Source organism: Dendrobium catenatum, unplaced genomic scaffold, assembly GCF_001605985.2.
Source record: "Dendrobium catenatum unplaced genomic scaffold, ASM160598v2 fragScaff_scaffold_1373, whole genome shotgun sequence".
In the NCBI taxonomy this organism is placed as follows: Eukaryota; Viridiplantae; Streptophyta; class Magnoliopsida; order Asparagales; family Orchidaceae; genus Dendrobium; species Dendrobium catenatum.
In genome coordinates, this window is record NW_021319835.1 from 62,723 (window position 1) to 77,553 (window position 14,831).

At 34.5% G+C, this 14,831-nt stretch overlaps 1 protein-coding gene across 3 annotated transcripts in view; it reads right to left on the minus strand.

The window, feature by feature from the left end:
• Positions 1–3,451: 3,451 nt before the first annotated feature.
• LOC110112230 (28S ribosomal protein S29, mitochondrial) overlaps positions 3,452–14,831 on the minus strand; it is a 34,936-nt gene continuing 23,556 nt past the window's right edge. The window contains exons 6-7 of one of the 3 annotated variants that reach the window (XM_020844380.2): positions 5,695–5,867; positions 3,452–3,738 (exon numbers count right to left, since the gene is read on the minus strand). In XM_020844380.2, coding sequence (XP_020700039.1) covers positions 3,630–3,738; positions 5,695–5,867 — 282 coding nt within the window. In that variant the 3' untranslated portion in view covers positions 3,452–3,629. Of the gene's footprint in view, positions 3,739–5,694; positions 5,868–14,831 lie in introns of those variants that run through there. The other 2 variants (XM_020844381.2, XM_020844382.2) reach the window with 2 other exon arrangements.

A 14,831-nucleotide genomic window follows, 5' to 3' on the forward strand; every position in this document is an offset into this window, starting at 1 on the left:
GAGGATTTGGGATGGATTGAGAGGGGGTTTAAAAGGAGAAGAGGGAGCATGAATAGCTATGAAAAGGCTCATGGAAAAATTATTACGTGCGGGTCCGGATTCATCCGGAGACCAATAAAAATGCACCACATCGCCCCAGAAAATTACCGCACTTGATACCGAGCACTTGGTACCGCTCGGTATTGCTCGATACCGAGCGCTGAACTGGACGATTCTCCCGTCCAGTATCCTCACAGAATAATTGCTCCATATTTTGATGTCATAGAGCTTAGATTTGGTGGTGTGGGAGAGCTAAGTGTAGTGGGTTTAAAGTTAAGGAGTGGAATTGTTGAGACGGAAAGCAACCGCATGCATTTTAGTGTATGATCTACTTTTAACCTCTAAAATTATTAATACTTTAGTTGTTAGCTATATTGGAGTTGAAGGTCACTATATAAATGAGTAGGAAATGGAGTTTCATAAATTACGTACTGATCATACGTCACCAAAAATAGACTTGATGAGCACGAATCTCGAGGCATATTCAAGTCAGAAGCTTCCAAAAATAAATTCGGGAACATATGAACTCCAATTTCAACAAACTTATAGTCAAACTGGACGTCTCGAAGAAATAAATTCAACTACATCAAAATCAGTCCAATCTGAACCTAAATGGGTCAAAATCAAAGGCCCGAAGCTTATTTAGTTGTTCAAAGCCTAAATTGGATAATCAAATGATATCCAAAGATGACATGCTAATAGTCGAATCGAGTGGCTTGGTGAGATGAATCCAATCAGCCCAAGATCGCTAAATTCTAACATCATTAAGATACTTAAACACTTAAAAAATGCTCTATGATTGGGGATCAATATGGGCCATCCGATGGAGTACTCTAAATCTACCTCAAATCTTCTCCATATATGCAGGGCATGTCACTCTCTAAAATATATAAATAAACCCTCACTCTCTACATGAAGGGGGGCCTTTGGCTATAGATTGGTTAGAGCTCTGAGGCTTCAAGAACTGTCTACCGTCGTCGGACTGTCGCTACCAGATTACCGCCCTAGCGACATCAAATCCCCGCCTGGCCTCCGACTGTCTCTAGACTAACTTCTATCTTCCAATCATAGACGGACTTCCACTCGACTGCCAATAGCCATCGGACTTTCGCTCGACCATCATCAGACCACCGAACACTGTCGCCTGTCAACTATGTTCCTTTCGATGACCGTTGCCTATCGACTATTATCCCTCCGACCACCGTTGACCAAGGACAATGTTCCCTTCGACCTCCGTCGCCCGCCAACTATAGTTCCTCCGACCACCGTCGCTCTCCAACTAAGGTCCTTCCAACCTTCTTCGCCGGCCAACTCAAGTCCCTCCGACCTCTGTCGCCCGCCAACTATGGTCCCTTCAACATCCATTGCCCATCGACTTAGGAGTTTTCATGTAAATATCTTGGTGTCTCTTATGACTCTCGCACCCCCTTCTGTTTATCTATTTGTGTATTGGATCTTTGTATAAAGCTATGACACTAAACTCCATATCTCTCTACCGCCGCAAATTTTCCAGGACGCAACACTTACAATAGGCTTCTAATAGCAAGGGAACTTTAATGTATGAGAGTGGGTTATCATACAAATTAATGGGGATTTCATTATGGAGGAAAAGAAAGTGGATACCTGAACACAAATGTGGACAATTATAAGATATATTTGTTGGTCTTCATAAAATTAACTTCAAGGTAGTGCCAATTAATTTACAAATTTAGAAATACCACTATAAAAAATTTAATGTTTCCACAGTAATTCATAGCGACATTTTGTAAATCACTGCTATAAATTGATTTAAGCAGATGGGATTTTCCTTATAATTGGTCGAATACTATTACTGATTCTCTCTCTAATTTTAACATTTTCTGCCGAATTTCAGCCTTCTGTGAGTTAGATTAAAGAAATCAAACGAAATTTCATATATATCTTTAAGGTTTAATTTGGCATAAAAAAGTATGCTATGAGATATTATATGTTCTCCTGGATGGCTTTGGTTAGTGGATTAAAAATAACAGATGCTTTAATTAGTTGGAATATTGTTGTAAATCCTACTTATCATCTTTGCTATGAGGCTAAAGAAACTACACATCACTTATTTTATGAATGCTCTTACAGCTCTCATATCATCAGGAAAGTTATCCCAAACGAAGCCTTAATCCTTTCCTGTTGAAACCGAACTTTCTGCAAGTTATGGATTTTATTTATGGGTTGAAATTTAATATTTCTAATATCAGAGAAGCATTACTTTTGTGGTTGGTTTTGATCAATGGTGGAGGTGGTTGGTGTAGTGAGGTGATGGTAGCTAGTGGTGGAGTGGCCAGCAATGGGAGGCGGTGGCCGGCGGCAAGTGCAACAAGATGGCTTGATTGAGATGAAAAATATTTTCGCAATATATTTTTCCTCAAAAATGAACTATTTTTATATTGCATTTAGAATACTTTCTGCATTCTTTTTTTCATCCAACCAAACATCAATATATTCAAAATCTTTGCAAATGAAATAATTTATGCATATTTTACTTAAAACATACAAAACCCTTAAGAAAAAAAAAATGTTTTTTCAAGTTTAAGTTGGGAGAAAAAAAATATATTTTCCGTATTATCGCACAATGGATATTTCACGACATCAATCATTATCTCTTGCATGAGTTACAATGATTAATTCCTTTGAAGGAGAAGATCAGGATCTCATAATAAGATGAAAATTTCTTTCACCTTGATTTCAATCCATCAAAATTTGGAAGACCAAAGCCCTGCCGCAAGCCAATTCAATAATCTTATGAGAGAAGCACTGATTGAGGCTTATCTATCTATTAACAGTATGAAACCTCTATATAAAGGAGCAGTGTAGCCTACTATTAAGAGAAGATCGGAGCTTGCCAAAGAGAAATTAGGAACTATGGATTTTTTCCTCTCCCCATGAGAATATTTATATTTGATGAAAAAGAATAATAATATTTTTTTTAGAATTTATAAAAAATTTTGAACTGTTAAAAATTTTAGCATTTGAATGTATATATTTAATACATAATTTCTTTGACATTTTTAAAAACAAATAACTTTTTTCCACAAAAAAAAAAATCACAAGCTCCTCAAAAAGCGCTATACGTGGCTCCCGTGCTGGAACTTTGGTTCAGGAGTATACAAGCCCATCAAAATAGGAGAAATTATTTTGTGCGGACACCGAACACCGTCCGAAAACCAACTAGAATGAGCAGGTCAGTACCGCGGTTCGGTACCGCTCGGTATTGCTGACGTGATTTATTCTGATTGATCTCCGAATGTAGAACTGCGTTCGGCATCCGCACAGAATAATTTCTCCATCAATAAGCCACATTTTTTTCAAGCAGAAAATTTGGGTCAGGATATTCTAAGAAATGATTTTCTAGCAAATATTGAGATAAATGCAATACAAGATTTTAAACTCATTTGGAAGTAAATTCAATAATTATAAAATTCATCCTAAACCCTAAATTTGGATTAGGATACTCTGACCCAAAAATTCTCCTTTTTCAACAGTTAAGTATCCTCAAAGTCATGGTGATCATGCCAAATGTAAGAAACAGTCCAACTGTGCTAGTCTTCTCTATAACAAAATTATATGAACGGAGCCATCCACCTCATCTCTGAGCCATTTCCATTTGATATATAATATATCTTCTTCCACTTTTCTTCTGAAAATCTATCACGATGTATGAGGTTTTGCCTGCATAGGAGTTGGGAGCATCAGATACATTTACAGCAATAGAAAGTTCATGGAAAATATCATTCGTAACAACAAAGCCATGAAACTTCGGCCTCGTTTGGTTGCTCCCAACGTTTCTTTCGTTGTTAAACGGAGGTATTACAATAGAGAAGCAGAATTTTTGTTCTTCTTAGATCGGTGAAATTACGGAGGTGCAGCAAAAGTTATTTTGAAAAAGTCGCATAAACAAAAAGTAAAATAATACTTTTTTCACCGATTGAAATCAGAAACGGAGAACTTACGACCAACCAAACGAGGCCTTTACCAATATGCTTTGCAAACCTTTTTTCTTTACATAAATTTTAGAAATAATCAATAAATATAAAAAAAAAAAACAGAAGAAATTAAGTCAAAAGGGAGTGAGGAACATAGGCCTGAAAGAAAGCAATATTCCGACTATAAATGTCATGAAAAATGAATTGAACTTTCAGAAAAAAAATTCCAGATCGGTGCTTGAAACAGTTAAGGTATTAGACAGTTTTTAGAGTTTGGATTATTTCAGAAAGCCCCAATAATTTTGTCAATATATCCATAATTAGTTTAAACTAATCAATGAGGACAATTTAGGGTTTATTTCAAATAAAAGTAATCATCAGTTACTATTTACATTCCGAAATTTTGGCTCTTGAATAGTTAAAATACAGAAGTTTCAGGAATATTTAAAACACAGAAACTCATAGAAACAAAACCTTTGTACGGTCAAAATAGCAATCTTGCAATGTAAAAATGAGATACTGAGAAAATTTGTATACATGCACTCCTAAATATTAAAGCAAATAACATTAGGTGAGGAGGTGCCAAACCAGACTGACCTACGAATCCACTAGCGTACAAGTGTTACAAGTGTAAACACATGCATGTACATATAATTAGGCATACCTTCTTATCTTTATGCATGTATGTTTGTAGGTATATATATACACACAAATGAGCCTATCCATGAGTTCATAAATTTTATATGTATTTGATTACGTAATGTTAAATTCAAAAAATTGTAGAGGGAAGAGCTTAATTTTATTATACAAAATTATTCCTATTTATAGATCTGTACAAAATATTTTAATAAATAAACAAATAACTATGAAATCTTGCATATTAATATAATCCTTCACAAATCAGCCACTCAAATATAGAAGAAGATCGGCATGATTCAGGTGAGCCTCTCACAGATCCCCATGCTGGTTGTGGGATCAAAGGCCAAGGGATGGCTAAGATTTAACAGCGTGATCTAGGTGAGCCTCCCACGGATCCCAATACTTTCATTGGGATCAAGGGCCAAGAGACGGTTGGAATTTTAACATGTATAAATACATAACTAAGAAGATTCAGCTCAAATTAGCTCCAAAGTCAACTCAAAATCAATATTTTCCAACTCAAACCAAACTTGATTTAGGTTAAAATCAAAATTTTAAATCTTGACTTGAAACTAGTTCACTAGAACTTGATTAGATACTAATCACTCAAGCTGGTTTGAGCCACACCATTCTCTCATAGTGTATATGTATTAGAAATCTGTTTTGACCTATTTATGACTCACAGATTCATTGCTAATGTTCATTGGTTTTTACATGTCTCACAACAGCAAACGTTCTTTATATGAAATGAAGGGCATCTTTAGGCTGGAAATTCTGAATTAAACAAACTCATAGCAGTGCTTTAGGATAATTTTATATTAAACAGGTCGACGTAAGTGCATTTCACGAGTTAATTTAACTGAGAAGAGTTAGTGGTCACATTAAAAATCGTGCCACATTGTAGAACCTTAAAACAACAAAATTATTTTCAATTTGTGTCGAAAAAAACATCCTACATGTAATCAAAAATTAAGAAACTGAAAGTAATTTACCATGCATCAATAAAACAGCCACAATAATATTATTCCAGTTAAACAGTAATTAATTGCACTTCGAAGCATACCTAAGATAATAGTGAGACACTGCAGCAGCCTCATCCAAATTATAACGAGGCAACAAAACACGAGAATCTAGTGGCACATCAGGAAGATCTTGACGTAACTTCCCAACAGCAGTTGAATGAGAAAAAGCTCCTACCATCATGTCATCATGCAACATAGATCTAAAAGCATTTACCTACAATGAAAAAGTATTGTTATACTAAAATCCAAACTTCAAATAAAGGTAAACAAAGGTTATAAGAGACCAGGAATGCGCAAAAAATTTGTTGGGATGAGCAACCATGATAATAGACCATCCGTCATCTACTATCAGCTGAAGATGATAATTCCTGATAACTATTTGGTACATATTAGTCCTTAACAGCTTAAATAAGCTAACTCTCCAACGGTAACCATTTTCAAAGATGTATTCATTTAAGGAATTCGTATAGTGCTGGCAAATACTGTTAATTACTTGTCACCTGAACTAACTATTTTAGAAATTTGAATCTATTCTCGAGATACTTTTTCACATCCAAAGTCCTATCTCATATGCTACCAGGCTTATTCATCATCAATGTATTTCCATGTTTGCCTGGCTCAACTTAAGCAAGTCATCATGAGAACTTGAAATGTGTTCAACAAGTCGCTGAATGTGAACTAGCTTGAATCGCCTGCAACGTGGAACTCTCCCAAAAAACAATCATTACTCAGCCCTCAATACTAAGCTATTGAACTCCCCAAAAGTACTCATCAACCAACTATGACTTCTAGCCAAAAAAATTCATCAATTATATTTGCCCTCAATCTGGAACTCTCTTAAAGTATTCAACTAATACTAAACTAAAAACCAGACTAGACTGCTCATGACCAACATCACATCAAAGGCCGACTTCATGACACATGTTGATGCCATCATCAAGGATGTCTTTAGAACATAAGCACAACTTCCAACTTCATAACAAAGCTATAATTTCGAAGTAGGGCATGATTTCAAGTTCTTAAAAGCCACACAAAAAAGTCTAAATTACAAGAATAAGGTCAAACAAACGAAAAAAATAGTTGGAAGACCTTAATTTTGCATTATAAGTACAAGCAATTTTTAAAATAAATAAACTTTTATTTCATTTTATTTCATTCAAGATTCACCATATCAAGTTCAAAGAAAATTCATATTCTTCTTTTCAAGAGGAACAAGTAAAAAAGCTTCAAAAAAAAGAAAGAAAAATACAATATCAATCTTCAAGAGTACAACAGGACCAAAATAATCATGGAACTCATCACACAGGAAAACCAAAGCTCCTACAGTAAGATTAGTTCAAAATTAAAATTTAAATCTTACTTAAATTCAATATCGCAGCTGAATAAATCATACAGTAAATCAGCGATCATACATTATGATAGTTCAACATACAACAAAATGATTAATTAGCCAAATTAAGCCCATTCTTTAGACGAGTAAATAAAGTCTTATATAATTGTTAATATTCAATTGTCACTATGCTAAGATGATGTCACTCTCTATTAAATACCTTTCGAGGATGAATATTTAAATTCCTCTCTATTGAGTTTGACTTATGAAAATAATTTATTTCTATCTTCGAATATCGATAGTGCAACACTAATGCTTTTAAGATCAACATGATGTTAGCATGCAGATTTTAAGTTAATAGAATAGTAAGTCTGAGAGTAATATGTGACCAATTAGTTGTCCACTGTATACGTTATAACCTATGCTCAATAATATCCCTCACAGTTAAGTATAACACATTACTAATGCATTCTATAATTACACACATAAAAATCAATAAATCTTTCCTCACACTCATCTCACATCTTTAGTCTTCAAAATAATATTGAAAGTTTCGTAAGGCAAAAAATCTTCATTACCTAGACATTTTCCACTCATTCTATTAGAATAATCAGTCAGGTCTACATAAGCTTTTTACTTACTCATTTTTCTTTAAAATGCTCCCACTTAGTTTTACTAATATGAAGATAAAATAAAAATCTCTATTTTTATTTAGGGTGCTAACTCACCTAAAGCAGTTGTATCTCACAGATCTCATGAAAACTGTATCAAAAACTCGTCAATTTGATTCTTTGTCGAGATATCCACTACTAAAAAGCCAACTTTTTCATATTCAATTTCCTAGCTCTTCACTGTGAACTATATCCTCTACTGTCCATCTTTATTTGCTTGGCAAATTCCATGACATTTCATGCCGCATTTCGTTACTAATATAATATATAAATTTCATTTTTTAAAAAAAAAAGCCACCTAAAATTTTATAAATTTACATGTCAAACTCAATATTACTATTGATAGATCCTTATAAACTCGTCATAATCTTGGATCAATTTTCTAAATTTTTTTATCATTTACACCTATTTTAATAACAATTTTTTTATTATTTTTGAATATTATTCTTGTACATATAAATCTAAAATCAGCAACAATTTACTATATAATTTTTTTTTATAACCAAACGCTGTCATCACAACATCTTAATATCACTTAGTAACTTTTATTCATTATAACGAATTAAGCTTTTTTAAATGTAAATTTAATCTTAGCATCTTGAATCTTTATTCTAAAAAAATATTTCTAAAACACTACAATATATTGAAGCATTTATGATTTCGTTTGGATGTTTTTTTTATTGACTTCTCAAACGGCTTTTTAGTTTCAAAAATTATTATTTTTTATACTAAAAAGCGCTTTAAGAAGCACAACATAAACGCGTCCAACGAAGCCTATAAAGCCGGAAAACAATAAATAGGATCAATGTCATCTCCTCCTCTCTTACCGCCATGAAACCCACGTGTTATCTCAACCAGTTGAAGTCTGCATATACCCGTCTTTAATTGGTTGCACCAAATGCATTGTAAGAATGGACTGGAAGAAAAATCATTGCAGAAATACGAATCCATCACATACGAGAATTATATAAAAGACCTAATGGATACCTCTGAGTTTTAAGGAAAAGCGCTCTAGTAACCCCTAAAATCAGCACTTTATTAAGCAAATTTTTATTTAGTCAAAAAAAAATGCTAATCACGCAATTATCATGTTATCAAGTTTTTTTTTTATTATTTTTTCTAAATAACTTGTTATTAAAAAAAAAGTAAAAAAAAAAAAAAAATCATGAACATTCGAGAGAATGAGAGACATTGCTGAGTCAGGAATTACTTGTATTGGCAACATACTTAACTGGCACAAAACGATCGGATAAGCAAAGAAAGTAGAGAGATGTGTGGTCTGCAAAAGAGGCAACAGTCATTTGTTTTTCTTATGGTGATCTATTAATCATACACTGCAATCCTGTATAAACACGACCAAAAACAAAGGTGGCTGGGAATTGTACTAATCAATAAAGGATTAAAAACCAGATCAAAAGTATAAACAAATACTTTATTCATTTTATAGCTAAGTTTTCCCAACTGATCAGCAAATATTAATAAAGAGAAGTTAGTAACACTGAAGAAGCCGAATAAAAGAAGGGCATATCCATACATAATACATAACTCCAAGGAACTGAAACATAAACTTACCAAGAAAAGAGGAAATTGAAGAATCCAATCTTTCAATCCAATCTAAGGAAAAAAGTGAGCGCCTCTATGATCCTCTACATCTAACTAAATAAATATAACTTACTTAGCAGTCGAATTCCCCACTCATGAAGAGAAAAATAATATATAAAAACTGTAATTATTTGTTTCTCACTTCTTGATTCAATTAAGGACCATCAATGAGACTCTGGCGGTAGAAAAAAAAAAAGCAATCTGAAGGGGAATCCTTTCTTGATTAAAAAAGTGAAATGACACTAACTTACTTGTAGAAAGGAAACTTATAAATACAGTATTATTACACAATATAAATAAAATCTATGATGATCCTAAAAGGCATCAATAAAGGAAAGCATGAAGAAAGGGTGTTAAAGAATATAAATAAAGTGGTAGAAATATGATTAAACATTAACTACGATGATATTTATAAAATACAAAACGAATTAATCAATGTCTCCTAAAATAACATGGCATTAAGAACATTTCAAATGTCCATTAGATCACTTCAGATGCCTTGGAGATCATTATAACATAAAATGAATCATAGACATAGACATACATACACATGGGTCAGCCAAGAGTGAATGTTAAAGTACACACAAAGAGGGGAAGGGGTGAAAATGATAAATTAGAATTCCTTATTAAAGAACAAAATCTAAAACAAGCAAAGGGTTTTTTTAAATTATTTTTTAATTGATAGAAAGAACAGTTTATTCCTTCTATCTAGCAAATAAAGTGACAAACAATGAATAATACAATTTCTGTGTCACCAACGAATAACATATTTGCAAGGTTTTTTCAAAAGATTAATTCAGTCATCACACAAACAAACCATCCATCATTACGAAAGTAAAATTATTCCTAATAGCAGATTGCAAATAAAAGAATTGAAAAATAAAAAGTGAACCAACCATAACAAAATAATAAGCAAACAAACTTATAGTGGACTTGCCACTTCTCGAGTACTCTTGGGGATTGTTTAAGCAATCCCATCTCATTTGTTACTCCCACCGACACCCAACTACCTACTAGGTAGCATAAACCTACACTTCTATTTACACCAAGAAGTCCAACTTCTCCCACACAACAATCGCTACACACTAATACTTAAGCTCTTATAAATCATTTACTTTGAGAATCAGATCTCTATAAAAAACAATCAAGCAAGACTTAAAAACGAAAGTGTACAAACATAAATGAATGCAAAGTGTTGAATGAGAAAGATGGCCCTTCATGTATAACCTTTTTTCTCTCTCATAAGAAGTTCACCCCTACTCATTTCTAGCATAGCTACGCAATTGCCTTTTTTAGTTCACTTTTTTCCCCTGGTTTCATATACTATGATGCTTGGATCGTACACATAGCGTGGGGCTAAAACAACTTGCCTTCCTTCACTAGGAGTAGAAGGGAGTGCTGGATTCCATTTAGCTTGTGAAGAAGAAGAAATTTCTGTCATAGTGGTAGCACCAGACCACAGCGTAGTGAAATATTGAAAGGAGCATTCGAGCAAAGTAATATAAGGCCACGATTGGTATCAAACACTAAAAACAGTATTTGCACTTCTTTTTACTTTCTACTCCTTCCGAATTTTAGCATCTTTTACATATTCAATACATTCATGACTTATATGAAAGATGTGAATTTTAAACATGTTTGTGAATACGAAGTTTTAGAAAAGGCTGTTTGAGATATTTGAAAAATTACTTCCTGCTAATCAATATGAATATTTTTCCCGATAAAAAAAGAGTTTTGATTAAAGTTGGAAAAAATTCTCTGCTATGCTTTATTCCAACAAAACAACTTACTTGTGAATCTCATACTGGTGCTTAAAAGCGAAATGAAAAATAAATTGTATTTTCAAAATCATTTTTATTAAAGATCACATCAATTCACCCTCTATAGGTCCAACACATTTCAGAGTATTTATTTTAAAAATTCTACCATGACTAGCTCAAATCCAATCCAACTATCTTTAATTTAAGTTCGGCTGAAAATGAGCTGGGTTCACTTCACGTTGATTTCATTGAATCCAATTCCAGAACTGAAATATGAGCAAAACTGATATGATTTTTCACAATCATGCAAATCTTTAAACCGTAAATTCACAACATTGATGTGATGAGGAAAGGACCAATTCACAATGATCCTAAAGCAGAGCAATGAATCTGCCTCCACCCCAAAACTTCGATTGTTGTCCTTATGATCACCCTTGTAGGGTGAAGTGATGAATACCTTATCCAAGAAATTTATACTTTAGAGGCAAAGCTTACCCCTGCCTCAACATATTTTTCAAGAAGTCGGTGCATTTCTTTAAATAGTATCATCCTACACTTATAGCCGTAAACATCAAGTTTGCTCACCATCCATTCATAAAATCAATCTTGAACCTCTCAAGAGAAATATAATTCTGACATACTTATATGCAAAGAGCTAGAGTCACGATAAATGATGCTACGACTTTAGGTGAGGCTTATCCGTGTTCATGGTGCTCGGGAGTGGCAGAGACTTTCCCCCAGAGAAGCTGAATTCCCTGAGCAAACGGAGCAAGTAGGTCGAAGTGTAAGGTCTTGTGGTGAGGCTGCAAAGACCGAGTAGCGATGAGCAATCACATCACGGGTAAGAGGTTAGCTTTCATGGCGAAATTGGGATGGAAGGGATGAACGTGGCGTGATGGCAATGGTCTTCCTTCACATTCCTTGCCAATGTATTTGAATTTGCCCCTGAATCAGGCGAATTAAGAATATTTACTAAAAATGAACTAAATGAGAGGATTTCGTAATTCCACATCAAAAATAATCAACACTGGAAAGATTTTCTTCCAGCAAACATCTAAAAAAATGTAACTTATTTGAAAACATATGACGATTACTCAAAACCACAGAAACTAAGACTATGTAAACAAAAAAACTTAAAAGAACGATCAATACATGATATTACTATCCCTTATATTGTAATATGGAATATATAAAACAACAAAAGTTACAAGACCTCTTCACCTACATCAGACATCATCTGTAAATTAACAAAAGATAATCAAAAGTACTTGGCCATTTTTTGGCATTCAAAAAATAAGGGAGAGACTACCATGCATATTTTACAGATATCTTGAATTAAGAAATGAAATAAAAACGGTTAGTTGACTTAAAACCTATTTCTTTCAAATTTATTTCTAAACAAGGAACTTTGTGATACCAAACCTGTTTATTGTGCTAATTGATTTGGAGGACCATCAAACTATTGTACATTAGATTTATTCATCTGTTGAAGCTTAGATTGTGGTAAATAAGGAGCAACTGAAATGAGTTAGTGAAATCTTTTAACGAAGTGGTGCTAAAATCAAAATATGGAAAATACAACTCAAAAAACAACACCAACTGACATACAACATTAAATAGATGAACTCTATATTGAATCTAGTGGATCCATGCATAGTGAATCAATGCAAACTGCAAAAAGTTACAAAACAAACTCTTAATTATATTGAGAAAATATCTTACGAAAATTGTAGAAATTCTAACCAAACCTATAATTGGTCAAGATCCACATGAAACACTGGGATAACGAGGGATTAGAGCTTCTCACAATCACTTCTCATTGTGCCAAAGGTCTTTAAATATAAATAATCTTATTCACTGGAGTAAATTGAACATCAATATCGCTTTGGAAACACATAGATCAAGACATTTATATAAGAGAGCATTGAATCCCAACCCAAAAAAACAATAAAAGAATTCGACGTGCTTGAGATAAACAAAATGCACCTGAAAGATAGAAGTGCACGAACAGTCATCCATAAACTTTTATTGGCGAAGGACTCAGACGAAGAGCAGCAAATACTTGCACCTATTCCATCTCTTGCTCAGTAAGAAATATCAATTCGAAAACCAGATCCATATTATTTACTTAGCTGTGGGCTCCCGAAAATTCGCCACGGCCTATAACGCTTTATCTTTATCTGAGCGAGGGAGTCTTTACGACTAAGTTTTCCGGGGAATTTTCAGAAGCGCAGAATTGGGTTTTTAGATAAGACACTACCCAGCAGATTTCGCGCCTCATTTTTGTAGGACTTTTTGACTGAGTTCTCGCGGTTTCTATGAGGCAAAGCCCCTATAGTTATTACCCCTCGATAACAGAGAGAGAACTTTCGATTAGGCTAGTCGTCGAATCAGATGCGATAAAATACGTGTTATCTGGCAATAGTAGCAGCGGAATTGGGATTTGACAGATTGAAAAGATGATATGGTAAGAAGATTGCGATTTGCAAAAATTGGGTTTGGATTTGAGAATTGAGAAATAGTTTGGAAAGTTTGATATTTAATAATAGAATATTTCCATCCATCGTGTATATAGTGCACTTAAATGAATATGTGGGGAGATAAATGGATGATTAGAAACCCAGATCAAGATCCCATGGTTCCGTCGTCCCGGGCCATTCATGGTCCCTAGTCTACTTGAGTCAGAGGAGGTAGTCGACCCAAACTGAACAGAGGCATCTTGATCGATGCAGCATAAGGGTTCTATCGTCCAAGGGTACCTTGTAGACCGATGGGGTTGATGTTGTTTAAGGGACTAAATTTTAGTCCGACCTTAGCTAACAGAGGGCTTGTGCCCTATCTGATCTATATCCTAATATGATCATATTCTCATAGGATAGCTAAACAGAACTTCTTATTTAACCGAGCCATTGAAAGGAAAGCCGTATTGGCGTCTGAGCCATAAACCTCTAATCTGTGGTGCATTGGCGCGAAACCACCCGGTTCAGAGGGCCCCGGTCATTAAGCCGTTTACCTGCAGTGCCATTATGGCGGCGACTGCCGTTGAGACACGTACAACGTCTTACTGCAAAAAGATTGTTTGAGATGGATCCTAGTGATAATTTCGAAGCTAGGCATTTTTGACTACATTATGATGAGCTACGAGTTATATTGGAATTTGTCCACCCGGCAGACAGTTGCGCGGGAGGGTGGATGAGCTTTGCTCTAAAGTGTTTGATGGATTATTCAAATTTTAACTATTTTTGGGATTTTGGAATTTGTGCATTTTTGGAGTTTTGGGTATTTGGGTGGAATTATGAAAGTGTTTGGAATGGACATTTGTGGACAAATTGAAAGATATTTTGGGAAACCTCTCCGGTTGAGATCTGTACAACACGCCATCGATCGGGGTGTTCGAGTCATTTGAAACTATTTGATTTTGTCAAGATGAACACTTCGACTCTGTCGAGCCTGTTGACAGAAGGATGCGGCGATTTCGTAGGCTTTCGTGCCCCTTCTGAATAGTGAATTCCTCATTGTTGTAGGCCTTGAAGAACTAATATGAATGTACCTTAAGACAAAATATGGACGTTGCCACAACCGTATATTTTGTTTGTTGGTTCGAACCCTGTCGACTTCTATTGACCCGTATAGCGAAGGATGAGTTTCGAACATACTGATCAACTTGTCAACCGCGCGCATCCTAAACGCACTGCGTACCAATAACACGCTCGTCGGGGCCCATGCGGGTTGGATTGTAGCTTTCCATCTTTTAGTGTACCTATGTTGTATACATTATAGTGCAACGTGCAGGGGTTTTATTCAGAACTTTATTT